Source organism: Hyaena hyaena, unplaced genomic scaffold (assembly GCF_003009895.1).
Source record: "Hyaena hyaena isolate Hyena2069 unplaced genomic scaffold, ASM300989v1 scaffold_36, whole genome shotgun sequence".
NCBI classification, from domain to species: Eukaryota; Metazoa; Chordata; class Mammalia; order Carnivora; family Hyaenidae; genus Hyaena; species Hyaena hyaena.
Window position 1 is genome coordinate 245,200 of NW_024080668.1, and position 20,542 is coordinate 265,741.

Below are 20,542 nucleotides of genomic sequence, written 5' to 3' on the forward strand. Positions count from 1 at the left end.
AAACCACCAAAGGAATAGATTTTTAAAGAAAAATTTTGGGGCACTTGAGTGGCTTAGTCGGTTAAGTATCTGACTTTGGTTCAGGTCATGATTTCATGGTTTGTGAGTTCGAGCCCCGCGTTAGGCTCTGTGCTGAGAGCTTAGAGCCTGGAGCCTCCTTCAGATTCCGTGTCTCCCTCTCACTCCCTCTCACTTTGCCTCCCTCTCACTCCCTCTCACTTTGCCCTTTCCCCACTCACACTTTCTCTCTCTCACAAATAAAGAAGCATTAAAAAAGTGTTTAAAGAGAGAGCCAGCAGAGGTGTCACTACCACCATATTCTCCATCATGCCGAAACACGAGTTCTCTGTGGACATGACCTGTGAAGGCTGCTCCAATGCGGTCAGTCAGGTGCTCCACAAGCAAGGAGGAGTTGAGTTTGACATTGACCTACCCAACAAGAAGGTTTGCATCAACTCTGAACACAGCATGGACCTTCTGCTGGAGACCTTAGGAAAAACACGAAGAGCCATTTCCTACCTTGGACCCAAGTAGCGAGGGCCTGGACCCCTGGGCCCAAGATGGATTAAAGAGGGCCTCTGATCCTCTCCTGCCTTGCAGACAGACCAGGAGCCTGGCAGTCCTACTCAGCAATGGCAGTTTCCACAGAGACCCTCACCTGCCCTGCTCCTCCCTAGCTTCCCTGTAATAAAATCAAGCCATGTTAGTTGAAAAAAAAACCAAATTTTTTAAAGAAAACTATTATTTTAGTAGAGATCAATAGTTATGGATTTTACGGCTTGAAAGAGGCAAAAAGAACACACGATGGAAGCTATGTTGTAAGACTTGATTAACAAATCGTGTGTGTCAGAAACAGAGCCATAGCACTTCACACAAAATTATCAGGCACAGATGGCATTGCTACAAATAAAGAAGAAAGAGTAAAGTCACTTTAGTTACTGGTTCTCACCCAACCAGGTTAAGTCAATTTGGAATATTCCTTTCACCAACGAGAGCAGCTCTACCCAGATGAAGGCATAAATAAGTACATTAATTCAGATATAGTTTATTATTAAACTTTAAATCTTAAAGAGTCAAGTACTCCATAAATATTTAATGAGTGAATGAATATATCCCTAACACTTGCTCAGAAACCTGATTCCTGAGTCAAGAAATAGTTTTAAAGGTAAAAACCAAAGGGTCCTACTAGTGATACTTTCAGTGATCATAGTTATTTTCAAAATGCCTGGCTCTGATCAGGAGCTCAGTAAGGATTCCTGAGGATGAGATGATTAATTAATGTTAACTTTGTGAACTTCTAAAAAATAGGTGCTTTTAAAGCAAAGGGTGGTACACCAATCTGCAAATATACTAAAAACGATTGAACTTTATATTTTCAACAGGTGAACCTTACGACATATAAATTATATTACAGTAAGATTACAAAACAATGAAATAAACTCACAAGATAGCGTTTCCAGGCCTTCTGAATGACTGTGGCAGCTTTATCCCTCTTTGAAAATTCTGATTCCTGCATCCAAGGCATTTGGAAGTCCTAAAATTAGCAAAGAGGTTATATCTAAAATTTCTTTATAAACTCCACTGTGAAACTCACTAGAACTCAAGAAACCTTAAATAGAAAGTTGAATAAAGGAAATAATAAAGATGAGATTTGGTATCAAAATAATAATAAAAAAAATTGGTACCTATTGATTGCCTTATATTCCAATGTGTTTCTTTTCTTTTTTTTATTTTATTTAATTACCTTTTAAAAATATTCATTTATTTTTGAGACAGAGAGAGAGAGCGAGCGAGCAGGGGAAGGGCAGAGAGTGAGAGAGGGATACAGAGAATTTCAAGCAGGCTCCATACTGTCAATGCAGAGCCTCATGCGGGGCTCAAACTCACAAACTGCGAGAACATGACCTAAGGCGAAGTCGGAGGCTTAACCAACAGAGCCATCCAGTTCTAATTTAAACAACAACCTTGCATAGCAGATTTTGCCAGTATGCTTGTGCTCGAAGTAGACTGCACTTCAAGGCCTATGGCCAAATAGTGATTAACGAAGCCAGTATTAAACCCAAGGCAGCTGGTGTTGAAAAATCCATGATCTTTCACAGCCCCCATTCAATGACTTCAAATAAACTGTTCTTATTGAACATATACAGTGACAGAGTTTCATCCACAAATTTACCTAGGTCCCTAACCTAGAATTAGAGATGATTACAGAATTTTTCCTTCTTTGCAAATATGCTGACTCATTGGTCAATCATGCATTAAATTGTCAGAAAAAGAGATGAAGCCTGACTATTAAGACAGAAGAAAATCACCAGTTCTACCCATAATTTTTATTAATACTGTGAAGAGATAAGTAATAGGGAAGTCAGAAAGCCATTACGGTCTGTGAGTCCTTTAGAAAGCTGCAGCAGACAGAGGGGATTCTGGGAAGAAAGTGGAGAAGGAAACACCAGGAAAGTGTCTCCGCCTCTAGACAACTGCACTGGCATAATCTAATGTAACTATTTTCGAACTCTGGTGTCTACTGAAGGCTTCCAACTTGCAGGGGAAGGCTTGGGGGGTGAGCCGCGGTTACCCCCGTCACCTGCTCTTGGCCCAGTAGCAGCTCCCCATTCCCTCCGGCGGCCCCAGCAGCAGGCAGCTGTGTCCATGCTCCAGGATCAGCCTGCACACAGCGTGTGGGCGGCAGGCTGGAGACAAAGGCCTCTGTCCTCCAATCCGGGAGATCCGTGTTGCTGGTTCCGATCACAGAGGCGCAAACAGGCAGCCTTTGGTATCGCACCTCCACCCCCCACCGCTGTTGTAAGCCCTTCCCATCTGGCAACTTCCAGAGAATTTAAGGGTTTTTCCTTCCTTCTGCATTGGTCTCCCTTCTCCTTTTGGGAGCCAGATATTAAAAACTAGGACATTCAAAAACAACAACACATATGGAGAAAATGAGGAGTGGCTGGTCATTCCCAGGGAAAGGTACAGACTCACAGAAGACCTTACGTTCACAATTCAGACTGATCCTTGACCGATCCTTATAGTCTATAACACAAACACACACACACACACACACACACACACACACACACACACACACAACTCTGGGGAAGGTAAAGAATCTGATTTCCAGAGTTCTTGCATTTTTAAATTCAAATGTCCAGTTTGCAATAAAAAATTATAAGGCATACAAATAAACACAAAATTATGTCTCATTCAAAGGAAATCAACAGAAACTGACCCTGAAAAAGAGCTTATGGCAGATCTACTAGACAAAGACCTGGACACAAATGTCTTAAAGATGCTCAAAAAACCTAAAGGAAGATGTAGGGAAATTCAAGAAATGATGCACAAAATGGAAATATCAATAAAGAGACAAAAACTAAAAACACACCAAACAAACTCTGAAGCTGAAAAGTAGAATAACTGAAAGGAACAATTAATGTGGGATTCAAAGGCAGAACTGAGCAGGCAGAAGAAAGTAATCAGCCTTGATTCTTGAAGATAACTTGACGATAAATGATAGAAATTGTCAAGTCTGAGAAACAGAAAGAAAAAAGATTGAAGAAAAGTGAGTAGAGCCTAAGAGACCTCTGGTACACCAGTAAGCAGACTAGCAGGCATGTTGTGGGAGTCCCAGAGGAAAAAGAGAAAGGGGAAGAGAGAATATCTCAAGAAATAATGGCTGAAAAACACCAAATTTGATGAAAAACATAAACATCCCAGCTCAACAAACTACAATTAAGATGGACTAAAAGATATATCTTCACCAAGACACATTATAATTAAACTTTTAAAAACCAAAGATAAACAGCAAGAGAGAAGTGATTCATCAAATACACGGAAATTTTAATACATTAACAGATTTCTCATCAGAAACTTGGAAGTCAGAAGGCAGTGGGCCAATATATTCAAACTTCTCAATGAAAAAAAAAATTACCAGCCAAGAATCTTGTGTCTAGCAAAACTGTCTTTCAAGAGTAAAGAAAAAATTAAGACATTTCAAGATAAACAAAAGCTGTAAAAGTTCACTGCCACTAGATGTGCCCTGCAAGACACGCTCAAGGAAGTCCTGCAGGGAAAAATGAAAGGGCACTTGACAGTAACTCAAAATTGTATGAAGAAATAGTATTTCAATACAGGTAAATATATGGGTAGTTATAAAAGCCACTATTATTGTAACAATGATTTGTAACTAAATTTGTTTTCTTTTTATTTTATAGTTTATCATCAAGTTGGCTGCCATATAACACCCAGTGCTCATCCCAACAAGTGCCCTCCTCCATGCCCATCACCCTGCTTCCCCTCCCTCACCGCCATCAGCCACTAAATTTGTTTTCTATATGATTTAAGAAAACAGTATATTTTTAAAAATTATTAGTCTAAAAAGAGTATTATTGTAACTTTAGTTTTGGTTTGTAATTTCACATAGTGTTTTCTAGTAATTTAAGAGATAAATATATTTAAAATAATTGTTACATCATGTTTTGGAGCATACAATGTATAAAGGTATAATTTTGTGATATCAACAATTGAAAGGAGTTGGGATAGAGGTGTAAAAGAGGAGTTTTTTGTATGTTAATGAAGTTTAACGGGCATAAATTCACAATGGAGTGCTATAACTTTAGGATGTTATCTGTAATCTCCATGGTAACCACAAAGTAAACAACTATAGATAATACACAAAAGTAAACGAGAAATGAATTTAAATGTTTCACTATAGGGGGTGCCTGGGTAGCTCAGTCGGTTGGGCCACTGACTTTGGCTCAGGTCATGATCTCACGGTTCATGGGTTCAAGCCCCGCATCAGGCTCTGTGCTGAGACCTAGCTCAGAGCCTGGAGCCTGTTTCAGATTCTGTCTCTCTTTCTCTGGCCCTCCCCAGCTCATGCTGTCTCTCTCTCAGAAATAAATAAAAAACATTAAAAAAAAAAAAAAGAATAAATGTTTCACTATAAACAAATCATCTGAACACAAAAGAAGACAATAATGCAGGAAATGATAAACAGAAAAGTCATAAATCATATAGAAAACAAACAGCAAAATGACAGAAGTGAGGTCCTCCTTATCAGTAATTACTTTATTTCTTTTTAATGTTTTATTTATTTTTGAAAGAGAAATAGAGACAGTGTGAACAGGGGAGGGTCAGAGAGAGAGGGAGTCACAGAATCCGAAGACAGCCTCCAGGCTCTGAGCTAGCTGTCAGCACAGAGCCCGACATGGGGCTTGAACCCACGAACCGTGAGATCATGACCCGAGCCAAAGTTGGACACTTAACCGACTGAGTCACCCAGGAGCCCCATCAGTAATTACTTTAAATGTAAATGGTTTAAACTCTCTACTCAAAAAACAGATCTGCAGAATGGATAAACACACAAAATCCAACTATATGCTATCTAAAATAAACTCATTTCAGATTCAAAGACACAAATAGATTGAAAGTGAAAAGACTGAAAAAGATATTTGATGAACATAGTTGTCAAAAACAGAGGATGGGTGGCTATCTTAATATCAGACAAAATAGACTTTAAATCAAAAAAATTTATAATAGGCAAAGGATAGTATACATTAACAAAAAGTTCAATGCAACAAGAAAACATAATAATTATAAACATTTGTGTATCTAGTAAAAGACCAGCAAAATATATGAAGCAAAAATGACAGAATTAAAGGGAAGACTAGACATTTATATGCCATAGATATGTCTATATATATATAGCTTTTCTATCATATCGATATCTATATATATCTATCTATAATGTTATATATACGTTTGTATATATAGCTTTTCTGTAATTGTTGGAGACTTCAATACCCCACGTTCAATGATGACAGAACAACTAAAGAGGAAATAAATAAGAAAACAGAGGACTTGAAAAACACAATAAATCAACTTATCTAACAAAAACAGAACATTCTACTGAATAACAGCAGCATTCACATTCTTCTCAAGTGCACAACGGACATTTTCTAGGACAGACCATATATTAGGCCTCAATATATTACGTCTCAATATATGTCACAAGAAAATCCTTTGAAGTTACAAATCAATAACTGGTAAAACTGGAAATTTTACACATTTGTGGAAATTAAACAACATACTCCTAAACAACCAATGGATCAAAGAAGAAATTACATGAGAAATTAGGAAAATGAAAACTAAAATACAACATACCAAAACTTACAGAAAGCAGTGAAAGTAGTGTTAAGAGGGAAGCTTACAGCTTTACGCACATTAAAAAACAATAAAGATCTCAAATCAACGCTCTAACTAAAACTTACAGAATTTGTAAAAGGATAAACTAAATCCAAAGCTAGCTGAAGAAAATTAGAACAAGAGATAAAAAGAAACAGAAAAACAATAGAGTAAATCAATGAAACCAAAACTGATTCTTTGAAAAGATCAACAAAATTAGCAAACCTTTATCTAGATGGACAAAGAAAATTACTTAGAGTGATTCATTTACTCTAGTAAATAAGAGTGAAGACATTACTACTGATTTTGCAGAAATAAAAGGAACATAACAGTATTATAAACAATTAATCATGGTTTGTTCATAGTCCTGTTTGATAACCTTGATGAAACTGACAAATTACTAAAAATACAAAACCTACCAAGACTAAATCCCAAAGAAACAGAACATCTGATTAAACCTATAACTATAATAAGGAGATTGAATCAGTAATCAAAAATCTCCCAACAAATAAAAGCCCTGGACCTGATGGCTTCACTGTGAATTATACCAAACATTTAAGGAACTATTACCAATCCTTATCAAACTTTTTCAAAAGCCTGAAGAGAAGGCAACATTTTCTAACTCGTTCTATGAGGCCATCATTACCCTGATATCAAAGCTAGACAAAGACACTACAAGAAAACCACACACCAATATTCTTAAGAACACTGATGCAAAAATCTTCAACAAAATACTACCAAACAAAAATTAACAGCATATTAAACAGATTACACACCATAAACAAAGAGTATTTATTCCTGGAATGCAAGGGCAATTCAATACACAAATATCAATCAGTATAACATACTACTTTATCACAATCATCTCAATCGATGCAAAAAAAAAAAAAAGCACTTGACAAATTCAATACAAACCCTCAGTAAACTAGGAATAGAAGGAAACTGCGTCAACGTAATAAAAATCATTTATGAAAATCCTACAGTGAACCCGATACTCAGTAGTGAAAAGGCTGACAACTTTTTCTGGAACAGGACAAGGCTGTCCACGCTCACCACCTCTATTCAACACAGTACTGGCGTCACAGCCTGCACAATTAGTCAAGAAAAAGAAAAGACACTCAAATGGGAAAGGAAGAAGTAAAACTATCCGTTCTGGATAATAGGAACTGAAAAGTATAAAATCTAATTGTTCCACACACACACACACACACAAAAACCCCTTCAGAACTAAAAAATGAATTCAGCAAAGTAGGAGGATATGAAGTCACCACATAAATCAGCTGCATTTCTCTATAATAGTGGTGAACAATTTGACGAATTGCAAAAACAATCATATATATATAGGCATCAAATAGAATAAAATACTTAGGAATTAATTTCATCAAGGAGGTGAAAGACTTGTACAATGAAAACTACAAAACATTGTTGAATGAAATTAAAGAGACATAAATTAATGGAAATACCATAACATGTTCATGGATTGGAAGACTTAATATTTTTAAGATGTCAATACTATGTAAAGTGATCTATAGATTGAATGCAATCCCTAACAAAATTGCAATTTTTTTGTTGGGAGCCATTCTGAGCCCACTAGTCGAGAAAACTCCTGGTGAGGTTAAAGCAAGTTTGCACGGTCTCTTGCCAATCAGATGACAATCGATATCCACCCCCACTCAATTATTTCTGCTTGAGCACTGACCCCTAGGGTACCTTGTTGATCAATATCGGGAGTGACTTGTCCCCTTATTCTGGCCCTGGTATGATGACTGCACCTTGTGAAGGAACTTATTGTGGGAACTTCTTCTTTTGATTATGGGAACTGACATCGTGTCTCCAGAAGGTCCTGTTTCCCTCCATACTTTCCCTTGAGCTATGAACAGGCTAATGACCCTTACTCATAAAAGACGTACAATTCTGTTTCTACCGTTGCGTTAGTCCAAGATGTTCATACAGCTCAACATGTAAATCAACTAACCAAAAATGTCTTTCATGCCCTAGCTATTCAAGAAATCATAAAAGTAGACACAAAGGTAAATGCACTCGCAGAGGCTATTCTATGTATTGGAAATAAGCTAAACTCTTTAAAGGTATGGTTGGCTCTCTGGTGTTGTAAAGAATATAACTGGAGGGGCGCCTGGGTGGCTTAGTCGTTTAAGCGTCCGACTTTCGCTTAGGTCATGATCTCGCGGTTCGTGGGTTCAAGCCCCACGTCGGGCTCTGTGCTGACTGCCAGCTCGGAGCCTGGAGCCTGTTTCAGAGTCTGTGACTCCCTCTCTCTCTGACCCTTCCCTGCTCATGCTGTCTCTCTCTCTCTCCTAGAAATAAATAAAACATTAAAAAAAAAAGAAAAAAAAAGAATATAACTGGAAAATCAAGTCTTGCCTGGAGACAAAGAGCCTAACCTAGAGAGAAGAACAGAAGATACATAGTACATACACCTTTGATAACTGATGGTGTTTAGCAGCCCCTTCCCTAAGGCCTACTTTCCACAAACACCTTCCCTTACCCTGGCAGCTGTGTTGAAGATGGATAAGAGTATCTACAAACCTATGACTTAATCTTAGTGTTATTAAAACGTGAACACCTTGTTATTTTCTTAGTTACTCAACCTTACTATAATTGGGGCAGTTCTGCAAGAAGACTTCTGTAAAACCTGTTTCTGTACATTTTCCAAAAAAACCTTATCACAAAAAGCTATCCATTGTAAAAATTCCATTTTCTGATGCCATGTTAACTTTTGACCTATAAATAAAGACACCAAAACCGACAGGACAGAGATGCCTGCCTGGTCATCAGAAAGGATCTCAGGGCTCTCTCATTCTGTCTCTCTCTCGCCGACACCGTCCATCCTTCAGGGACCCCTGGGCCTGCCGGAGCCGGCCTCCGACATTTTTTTTTTTTTTTGCAGAAATACACAAGCCCACTTCAAAATTTTAGACGGAATCTCAAGGGTTCCAGAAGAGCCAAAACAAGCTTGAAAAAGAAAGAAGCTGGAGGACTCACACTTGCTAATTTAAAAACCTACTATCCAAGTGCAGTACTCAAAACAATGTGGCGCTGACTTAAAGCCAAGCACACAAACTGAACAGACATCCCAGAGATAAACCCTTATATATACATGCCAAATGTTTGACAGGTGCCAAAACCATTCAATGGGGGAAGAATCTCAGCAAATAGTGTTAAAAAAAATTGGATACTCACATGCAAAAGATTGGAGTTACACTCTTTTCTAGCACCATATAAAAAAAAATAACTCAAAATGGATCAAAGTCTTAAATATAAGACCTAAACCATAAAATGCTTAGAAAAAAAACAGGACAAAAGCTCTACAATATTGAATTTGGTGGTGACTTCTTGGATATGATAGTAAAGGTATAAGCAACAAAAGTAAAAGAGACAAATGAGACTCTGTGAAAAAATAAAATTCTATGCATCAAAATTCTATGTCAAAGACACTATCAACAGAATAGAAAGGCAACTCACAGAGTAGAAGATATTTGCAAACCATGTACCTGATAAGGGTTTAATATCCAGAACAGAGAACTCCCAACAACAAAAGACCAAACAACCTGATTTTAAAATGGACAATATAGATATTTCTCCAAATATCATACATAAACAGCCAATAATCACACAAAACATGCTCAACATCACTAATTATTAGGGAAATGCACATAAAAACTATAATGAGATACTGCCTCGTACCCATTAGGATGGTGCCTATCAAAAAAAAAAACCCCCAGAAAATAAGAAATGTTGGCAAAGGTGTGGAGAAATGGGCACTTTTGTGCACTGTTGTCAGGACTATAAAACGGTGCAACCACTATGGAAAAGGATATGGCAGTTCTTTCAAAAACTAAAAATAAATTTACCATATGATCTAACAGTTTCATTTGTGGGCATATACCAAAACGAATTAAAAATGGGGTCTTATATCAGATAAAGGGTTAATATCCAGAATCTATAAGGAACTCACCAAACTCCACGCCCGAAAAACAAACAACCCAGTGAAGAAATGGGCAGAAGACATGAACAGACACTTCTCCAAAGAGGACATCCAGATGGCCAACAGACACATGAAACGATGCTCAGCATCCCTCCTCATCAGGGAAATACAAATCAAAACCACACTGAGATACCACCTCACGCCAGTCAGAGTGGCTAAAATGAGCAAATCAGAGAACTCTAGATGCTGGCGAGGATGTGGAGAAACGGGCACCCTCCTGCACTGTTGGTGGGAATGTAAACTGGTACAGCCCCTCTGGAAAACAGTGTGGAGGTTCCTCAGGAAACTAACAATAGAACTCCCTTATGACCCAGCAATAGCACTGCTAGGAATTTACCCAAGGGATACAGAAATGCTGAGGCATAGGAGCACATGTACCCCAATGTTCATAGCAGCACTCTCCACAATAGCTAAAACATGGAAAGAGCCTAAGTGTCCATCAACAGAAGAATGGATCAAGAAGATGTGGTTTATCTATACCATGGAATACTACATGGCAATGAGAAACAATGAAATCTGGCCATGTGTAGCAACATGGATGGACCTTGAGGGTGTTATGCTGAGCGAAATAAGTCAGGCAGAGAAGGACAAATACCATATGTTTGCACGTATAGGAGGATTAGGAGGAACTTGACGGAGGAACAAGGGGGAGAAGAAGGGCGGAAATGGTGGGGGAAAGGGAGAGAGGCAAACCATGAGAGACTCTTGAATGCTGACAAAAACTGAGGACTGATGGATGTGGGGGGGAGGGGGGGATGGGCATGAAGGAGGGCACTTTGGGGATGAGCACTGAGAGTTATGTAGAAACTAATTTGACAATAAACTATTTGTAAAAAATAAAATAAAATAAAATAAAATAAAGTAAAAAAAAAAAAATGGGGTCTCAAAGAGATATCTGTACACCTAAGTTCATAGCAGCGTTATTCACAACAGCTAAACACAGAAGCAGCTGAGTGTCCATTAGTGGATGAACAAACAAAATGTGGTATTCACGTATAAGGGAATGTCACGTGGCTGTTAAGTGAATGGAAATCTGACATATGCTACAACGTGGATAAACCTGGAGGATGTTATGCTACTTGAAACCAGCCATAAAAAGACAAATGCCGTATGGTTTTACCTATACGAGATAACGTACAGTAGGCAAAATCCTAGAGACAGCGAGTCGATGGTGGCTGCCAGTGGCAGAGAGAGGTAAACGGTAGTTATCCTTTAATAGACATGGTGTTGCAGTTTTAATTTTTTTTTAATTTTTTTTTTTAAATTTATTTCTAGGAGAGAGAGAGAGACAGCGTGAGCAGGGGAGGGTCAGAGAGAGAGAGGGAGTCACAGACTGAAACAGGCTCCAGGCTCCGAGCTGGCAGTCAGCACAGAGCCCGACGCGGGGCTCGAACCCACGAACCGCGAGATCCTGACCTAAGCGAAAGTTGGACGCTTAACCGACTAAGCCACCCAGGCGCCCCGGTGTTGCAGTTTTACAGAACGAAAAGCCTTATGGAGACTGGTGGTGATGGCTGCACAACACTATGAACGTATTTAATATTACTAAACCATACACTTGAAAGTGGTTAAGATGCATATTTTGCCATACCTAAAATAAAGCTGTAGTGAGCTCAATCCTTTTAAGCACTTATTACCCTAAAAAGGATGTCATTCAAAACTGAATGAGTGATTAGGTCAAATAATGAAACTGCTCCAATACTGTGCAATGTTACCAGAGAAGCATAACGCAAGAATTCTGTTTGCCTGGGCTGTATAAATTATTTACAATTCTCTGTGTTGTCAGCATACAGAGAGAGAGGAAATACAAGCTACACATGCACAAGCTTTGCAAGTAAGCCACGGTTTCTGGCGGTTTCCATCCCCACACCACAGAAGAAAGACCACCGAGCTCAAAGACGGCAGGTGTGGTTTAGTTTCCGTTCACACTGTTACCTAACGGAACCTCAACATCTTTAGCCTTCAGGCTTATTACCTGGAAAATTAAAGCGCTGCAATAAATTAACACCAACAGTACTTTCAAAAGTGCCACGATTCTGTGAGCTTACATTATAAAGGACACAATGTTGCAATTGTCAAATAAAAAGGAAAAAAAAGCTGGGCACCCGACATGGAGAACACTGGGTTGTACTTAATCTCCATTATCACATTTTAAATACTGTTATTCACTACCTTTAAAACGGCAATGTGGTTCTCAGGTGCTTTGTCATAGTCTAACCTAAGGGAATAAACTTTACTCAAAATTTTAAAATTCTGAACTGCTACTTACTTATGAAATGTGAAATTTATAAAATTTATAAATCCTAAACCCCTGAAGTATTTAAATGCATAACAGACATCAGCTACTATATGCAGTGTATTTAAGGACAAAGACCAAACATAAAAATTCTCTAAAGGATATACCATTTATAGGAAAAATTAAAAATATATATTTTTTAATTTGTTATTTTCTTTTAATTTTTTTTGTAAGCTTAAAACTAGAGATGTTTTCTTCCTAACTGTATATATTGTGGAGTTTTAAAAATGGACATTTTTAAGAGTAGGGACAAAGTGCTCTGTGAAAAACTGTCTGGATTTTTTCTTTCTCTTCAAATAGTTTTAACGATACAGGAGGTAGGGGGACATAGGTTAAGGCTGTGGGTCTAAAGTAAGATAAACCAGGATCCGAATTTTTTAAAAAAAATTCCACTTCATACTTAGTTGTGTGATCTTGTATAAGTGACCTAACTTATTCCAGCTCCAGCTTCCTCATCTGTAAAATAAGGGGACACACAGTACCAATCTCATTGAGTTAATCTGAGCTTCAGTTTCCTTATCAGTAAAATATGGGGACTCACAGGGGTGACTGAGTGGCTCAGTCGGTTAAGCGTCTGACTTCAGCTCAGGTCATTATCTCACAGTTTATGATGATCTGCCGGTTCATGAGTTCAAGCCCTGCATTGGGCTCTGTGCTGACAGCTCAGAGCCTGAAGCCTGCTTTGGATTCTCTCTCTTTCTGCCCCTGCCTCACGCATGTGCATGCTCTCTCTCAAGAATAAATAAACGTTAAAAAAATTTTTTTATTATTTTTTTAATGTTTTTATTTATTTCTAGGAGAGAGAGAGAGAGAGACAGCGTGAGCAGGGGAGGGTCAGAGAGAGGGAGTCAAAGATTCTGAAACAGGTTCCAGGCTCTGAGCTGGCTGACAGCACAGAGCCTGATGCGGGGCTTGAACCCACGAACCGCGAGATCATGACCTAAGTGAAAGTCGGACGCTTAACCAACTAAGCCACCCAGGTGCCTCAACGTTAAAAAAAATTTTTTTAAACAGTGTCTGCTTAACATTCTAGAAACTGGCATTTTTATACCAATACCTGATGTGTGTGTATATATACATATATATACACACACAAATCTATATATCTATGATCCTTACAAGTGGTGTCTGATATATCAATATACATATCTAGATAAATGTCTTTATATATTGAATCTTACTCTTAATCTTGAGTCCTTCCTGTTGCTTCAGTCCCCTTGTTTCGATGGGGTTTAGTAGGGTGGCTGTTGGGAATTCGAGGCAGATTTTAATGTTTCATTCATATCATGCAGCTATTAAAAACTGTTTTGAATAAATATTTATTGAAGTGTATTATACAACAGATGATAAAGAAGGCTAAAAGTTCTACATACTAGTTTCTTACTGTTTTGAGCACAAAGCTGAATGAAACGGAGGGGGCTGTGCACACACCCAAGAACTCCGTAGGCAGACAGAACAGCACGAGTGAAGACGATGAAAAGGGGAAGGCAGGACAGGACCCGGGCCAGTGTGATCGCGGCCACGACAGAGAAGAGGTAGGAGAGAAAAGCAGAGGAGGAGTGGGCTCACGGGTCCTACAAGGCCTCGCATCCTGGAAAGTGAGAATTCTAAGTGTGAGGGTGGCTGCTGGAGGGTTACACCAGAGAAACCACATCACATGTCTCGCATTTTCTTAAGTATCACTCCAAAGGGTGGCCAAAGGAAACTAAAAAACTAAGCTATTTGGCGAGGATGTGGAGAAACGGGCACCCTCCTACACTGTTGGTGGGAATGTAAACTGGTGCAGCCCCTCTGGAAAACAGTGTGGAGGTTCCTCAGGAAACTAACACTAGAACTCCCCTATGACCCAGCAATAGCACTGCTAGGAATTTACCCAAGGGATACAGAAATGCTGAGGCATAGGAGCACATGAACCCCAATGTTCATAGCAGCACTCTCCACAATAGCTAAAACATGGAAAGAGCCTAAGTGTCCATCAACAGACGAATGGATCAAGAAGATGTGGTTTATCTATACCATGGAATACTCCATGGCAATGAGAAACAATGAAATCTGGCCATGTGTAGCAACATGGATGGACCTTGAGGGTGTTATGCTGAGCGAAATAAGTCAGGCAGAGAAGGACAAATATCATATGTGTGCACGTACAGGAGGACTAGGAGATACTTAACAGAGGACCAACTGGGAGAAGAAGGGGGGAAATGGTGGGGGAAAGGGAGAGAGGTAAACCATGAGAGACTCTTGAATGCTGACAAAAACTGAGGACTGATGGATGGGGGGGGGAGGGGGGATGGGCATGGAGGAGGGCACTTGTGGGGATGAGCACTGGGTGTTATGTGGAAACTAATTTGACAATAAACTATTTGTAAAAAAAAAAAAAAACTAAGCTATTGCTCTGGCTCACCCCTGAGTCATTCTACAATCATAACAATGTAAATATTGTATTAACTCTACAGGCATCACCACAGTAGCACCCCATAATTATATAGCCTATGATAATACCACCCATAATATGAATTTGGATATAACGTGATTGGTGACTGGCTCCTGTCTCCAAAGCAGGCTGATCACAGATATTTAGTTACTTTGGAATAACTCAACCTTATACTTTATGCAATTAAAATTTCTAAATCCCTAGTATTATGGGAGGATTTCTGCTGTGTTTATTAATTAGGAAGATGAGGAGAGAGAATGAGTATGTGTAAATTTGCATGTGCACTGTGGCACTTTGGTGCAAGAGGTTTGTAACAGGAAGTTACCAGATAACAACTAAATCTAAAAGACACCAGAAAGATGCCTGGGTGGCTCAGTCAGTGAAATGTGACTTTGGCTCAAGTCATGATCTCACTGTGAGTTGGAGCCCTGCCTCAGGCTCTCTGCCGTTGCTTGGATCCTCTGTCCCCGTCTCTCACTGCCCCTCCCACCTTTTCTCAAAAATAAACAAACATATAATTAAATAAATAAGACAGCAAGAACAGAGGTGCCGGCTGGCTCAGTGAGTAGAGCATGATTCTAGGGAGTTTGAACTCCATGCTGGGAAGAGAGATTACTTAAAAAAAAAAAAGAAAGAAAGAAATCAAGAACAAGTAGAATAACATGTTATTTAAAATATGGAGGTATAAAAAATTAACACTAGAACTCCCCTAGGACCCAGTAAAAGCACTGCTAGGAATTTACCCAAGGGATGCAGGAGTGCTGATGCATAGGGGCACATGGACCCCAATGTTCATACAGCACTCTCAAAAATAGCCAAAACATGCAAAGAGCCTAAGTGTCCATCCACGGACGAATGGATCAAGATGTGGTTTATCTACACGATGGAATACTCCATGGCAATGAGAAAGAATGAAATCTGGCCATGTGTAGCAACATGGATGGACCTTGAGGGTGTTATGCTGAGCGAAATAAGTCAGGCAGAGAAGGAAAGATACCATATGTTTGCACGTATAGGAGGATTAGGTAGGAGGATTAGGAGGAACTTAACGGAGGACCGTGGGGGGAAGAAGGGGGAAATAGAGGGGGAGAGGGAGGGAGGCAAACCATTAGAGACTCTTGAATGTGGAGAACAAACTGAGGGCTGATGAGTATGGGGGGGAGAGAAAGGGAGGAGATGGGCATAGAGGAGGACACTTGTGGGGATGATCACTGGGTGTTATATGGAAACCCACTTGACAATAAACTATTAAAAAAGGGAAAAAATGAAATAAAATATGGAGGTAAAAACTCAAGGAAATGCACGTGCAATAAAAAAGAGCAGTGGGATAAAGAATGACCGGGGCTATGTTGGCACAGGTGGTGAGGGAAGGGCTCTCTATTAAGAAGACATTAATTTTCATGATGCAAAGAGACAGGACACTTGCTGGAGATCGTTCTGGGAATAGAAGATAAAAACGCTCTGAGACAAGGAGCTTGGTGTGTTCAAGGGGCTGAAAGCAAGCAAGCAGGATTGTTGGAGCTTTGAGAAGAGGCGGGGGGGGGGGGGGGAAGGGGAGAGAGGTACCAGGAGCCACACTACAATTAGGTGGGAAATGGACCATAAACTACTGGTTTGGACGGCGTGCCACAGCTTATATTGGCTGAGTTCAATTCTTGAAAATTTAACTTTTCAAGAATTTTGTAAGCTGGTTTTTAAACACAGTGACTACTAAAGATTATTTAAACTTAGAATAAAATAAACAAATACTCAAAATTTATCCCCTATTAATGATTTTACTATTACAGGGGATCATAATATACCACCTGAAAACATGCCACTCTGGCATAAGGATTATTTAATTTTTTAATGTTTATTTATTATTTTTGAGAGAGAGAGAAGAGACAGAATGTGAGTGGGGGAGGGACACAGAGAGGGAGACACCGAATCTGAAGTAGGTTCCAGGCTCTGAGCTGTCAGCACAGAGCCCGACGCGGGGCACAAACCCATGAACCGTGAGATCATGACCTGATCTGAAGCTGGACGTTTAACTGACTGAGCCACCCAGGTGCCCCTGCATAAGAATTATTTTGAGCTGAAGGCAAACTAGAAAGAAGAGGCAGGAAAAGCTCTCTATCCTTCCCACCTGTTTAAAAGCTGGACACAAATTTCCCTTTGCAAAGGTGCTACCTCTCTGCTTTTTCATACCAACAGAAGAAAAATAGCCATTATCACCAGCGACAAAAAGTTAGCACTGACATGGGTCTTTACAAACAAATCTAACTAAAATAACCCTCATCTTTTAATAGTTTCTCCAACATATTTACCTTCCCACAACTGACTCCCTCCATAAATCCAAACTCCTTTTATCACTCTTTGTTAAAATGGTATATAAACCCCTGGCTCTAACGTCCTCTTTGGGTTTTTAATTCCTTTTCTGTGAGACCCCATGTGCATGTAAAACTGAAACATACATCAAATAAAATATTTGTCTTTTCTCTGGTTAATGCGTCTTTTGTCAGTTTAATGTGCACGTCTCGATTATAAAACCTAAGATAGTAGAGAAAAAGTGTTCTCCTTTCCTACGCTCATCTTGTTCCGTTTCCTGGGGGGATTTCTGTTCGCTGCAGTGGCATTATTGACAGTTTTGGCTGGATTCTTTGTTGTGGGCAGTCCTGTAAGTGGTAGGATGCTGAGCAGAATCCCTGGACTTTACCCACCAGATGCCGAGAGCACAGCTGTGATAACCGAAAACGTCTCCAGAAGCTGCCCAGGGTCCCCTGGGAGCAGCATCACCTGTGGTTGAGAACTACTAGTCTCCATGTGTTGCCTACTGGTAAACGCGTGCTGGAAATAATAGATTCTGCTGCACTACCACACACTTCCTCCCGCGATCTGAGGTCATTTCGGTGTCTTGACATTGGCCAGGGACGGTATTTTCACCACAGAAACCGACAAAAATATAAATCAGGACTTGATGGATTGTTCTGTTGGTTGTCTAGATTTAAGAAAGTGGTGGTGAAAATGTTAACAGACACTGAGTGTGGTGTATGTTGCCATGACATCATGAACAGCACAGAATACTGACACAATATGGGTGCACCTAAGATCAGCCTCAGTCCTTCATCTTGACCCAGAGTTTACCTTCTGGGCCTGCGCTCGGAGGGCTACGTGACTACGCTCGAGGGGAGGGGAAAAAAATAAGAGGTCAAGGGCTAAGGTCCCCTGCTAGTGGTTGTTTGGCACAGTTTGCATATTTTGTCCTTGAGATAATGGCTATTCCCTTGAAATTCCCCTATAACCCTAAACCTTGCCTTCAAAATAACAAATGTTTTCCTACACACCAGGATAAGGGCTGCTCTCTTTATCACTTTGTAGCCTTTTTGCAGTAACGGCTCTACTGTGCTTCTGTACTTTCAGCTTGCCTGCTTCCGCATCATAAAAAAGCCCTAAGTTCGTGGGTGTAAGGCCGCACGGTTAAGAGTTCTCGGTCAACTCTGTGCGGCCCCGGCCGGTAACAGACTCCCTGAATTCGCCTTCAGTGGTTTCGGTTGGTCTCTGTGTCTCTCCAGGTAATAGTATCTTCCGATATTTGTAATTAACGTGATTCAGAAACCAGTCACACCAGGGAGTGGTGACGATCTCCCACATATTTCAAGAAAGGGAATGTACTCAACTGCATCAAACACTGCCGGATGGTCAAGTAAATTCAGAATAAAGAACTAGATTTGGCCGATAAAGCCGCTGGGAACCTTGAGAAGTCCTGTTTTCAGCTGAATAGCAACAAAGAAGGCCGGGGAAGGATGGAGGAAGCCCCAAGTCCTGACAGCAAGTACAGTAACAACTGCTTAGAATTCCGTCAAGGAGCAGATACAGGGCGACAGCTGGTGGGCAGGACTGGATTCCAAGGGTGTGGTTTTTTTTTTTTTTTTAATAGGACAGACATTAAAGCACACTATTAGGTATGATCCCATAGTGAGGGAGAAATTATAGGTGCAAGAGAGAGATAAATTGAAGGGTAGCACAAAGTCTTTTGAGGAAGTTTAAGAAACAAGAAAGAGGGTAGGGATAACTGGGGGCCTTAGATAAAAAGCGATTCGGCTTTCGTAGGGTTATTATGAGGTTCCAAATAGATGAACCAATGTGAAAACACTGCATCCACTGTAAGATACTTAAAGTATTATCAAACCACTGCTCAAGTAATGAAGGAATTTACTACACCAGGTTCTAATTACAGATTCAGAAACGGAAGATGTCTGTCAATACGGACTCGGTGACAATTTTTATCATAATCGATAATGGCTCCACTGATCTTTCACTTTCATGAGAAAAAGCTTACAAGATAAACCTCTGAATTCTCGGTTTCAGCCACTTTAAAGGCTGGGAAAGGGCACTAAGGTGAATTTGCCGGGATCGGAACCTACACTACCTCTTTTGTTTTAGAGACTAAGCCAAGGTTTCAAGACCTTTATCTGTTTTGGAATCTCGCTCTTCCTTTTCTCCTGTGCTTTCCGCCGAGGGCGGAGGAGGGCAGACAATTCCTCACAAACGCTTTTCCATCTCTGCGTGACGAAGCCATTTCACGCGTGGAACGGAACACAGGCGACGCGGCCTAACAAGGGTTTCGCCCCCGGCCCCTGGGGGACGAGACCGCGTCTCCGCGGAGGTGCGAGCAGCGGGGACCCGCAAGGCTTCCGGCTGAGCAGGGGGCGCGCCAGCCAGGGCCGCGCGAGCTCCCCGAAGCCGAGCCGAGGACGCGGGGCGCAGGGTTCAACCGCAGGCAGCCTTGGAAACCGGAGGCTGGAGGGCTTCAGGGAGACCACACGTTTTCGAGGGGGTCGGCTGGGGCGCGGAGCTCAAGGGCGGGAGGGGGGGAACGCCAGGGCGCCGGGCAAGGGTGGTCTCAGAACAGGGGCCACAGCTATGGGCTACGATACCGGCGGACACGGGAGGTACACCCTTCCCTTCACCTGTCTATCGCCGAGGTACCGCGCTCCGGAGGACGCCTCGTTAACGCTGCAGAGGGAAGTTACGCACCTCTACTTCCGTTCTGGCTCTCTTCGAGGCCCCGCCCCAGTATGCCCCTCGGTCCCGCCCCGGCCCGCTTCGAGGCCCCGCCCCCGGCCCAGACCCCGCCCCCTCGGCCCAGGCCCCGCCCCTCAGCCTCGCGCTTGCCTCCTCCCCGACCTCTCCGTCTCCCGCGGATCCAAAAAGAAAAAAATGTGAGGCTAGTCCTCGCTGCGATTGTTAAAAGGCTTTGAGGCAAAGCATTTTGAAAGGGAAATCAAAGTGCATTTCTGCGAACTGGGGCTAAACTTATTTATAAAGCCTGGTCATTAACGCGTGTGGGAGAAATACATAAAACCTTTCATATGTAAGTAATTTATTCATTTGTAAATAAGAAAACTGATCCTTCTAGCGATTTAGCATCTCTCGCTCAGGCTCAAAGACTACGTGACAGGTGATTGTAGTCTAATGCGATTTCTAAATGTAAGCTCTTTAGCGGGTAAATCCCAAACCAGTTTTATTATTTTTTTAATTGAGGTATAATCGACATATACCATTAGTTTCAGGTGTACAACATCATGATTTCATACGTGTATATATTGCTAAGTGATCACTACAGTGAATCTAGTTAACATCTGTCACC

General features: G+C 40.7%; 2 protein-coding genes across 3 annotated transcripts in view; one reads left to right on the forward strand and one right to left on the reverse strand.

Annotated features, from left to right (window-relative positions):
• Positions 1-19,959, reverse strand: part of CUNH11orf65 (chromosome unknown C11orf65 homolog) — a 56,550-nt gene extending 36,591 nt beyond the window's left edge. Inside the window, exons 1-2 of one of the 2 annotated variants that reach the window (XM_039229240.1) lie at positions 19,930-19,959; positions 1,445-1,534 (exon numbers count right to left, since the gene is read on the reverse strand). In XM_039229240.1, the coding sequence (XP_039085171.1) occupies positions 1,445-1,525 (81 nt within the window). In that variant the 5' untranslated portion in view covers positions 1,526-1,534; positions 19,930-19,959. The other variant, XM_039229238.1, reaches the window with a different exon arrangement.
• On the forward strand, positions 316-534 carry LOC120229919 (copper transport protein ATOX1-like). Its single transcript, XM_039229241.1, has one exon. The coding sequence runs from the start codon at positions 328-330 to the stop codon at positions 532-534; it is 207 nt and encodes a 68-aa protein (XP_039085172.1). The 5' UTR covers positions 316-327.
• Positions 19,960-20,542: the final 583 nt, after the last annotated feature.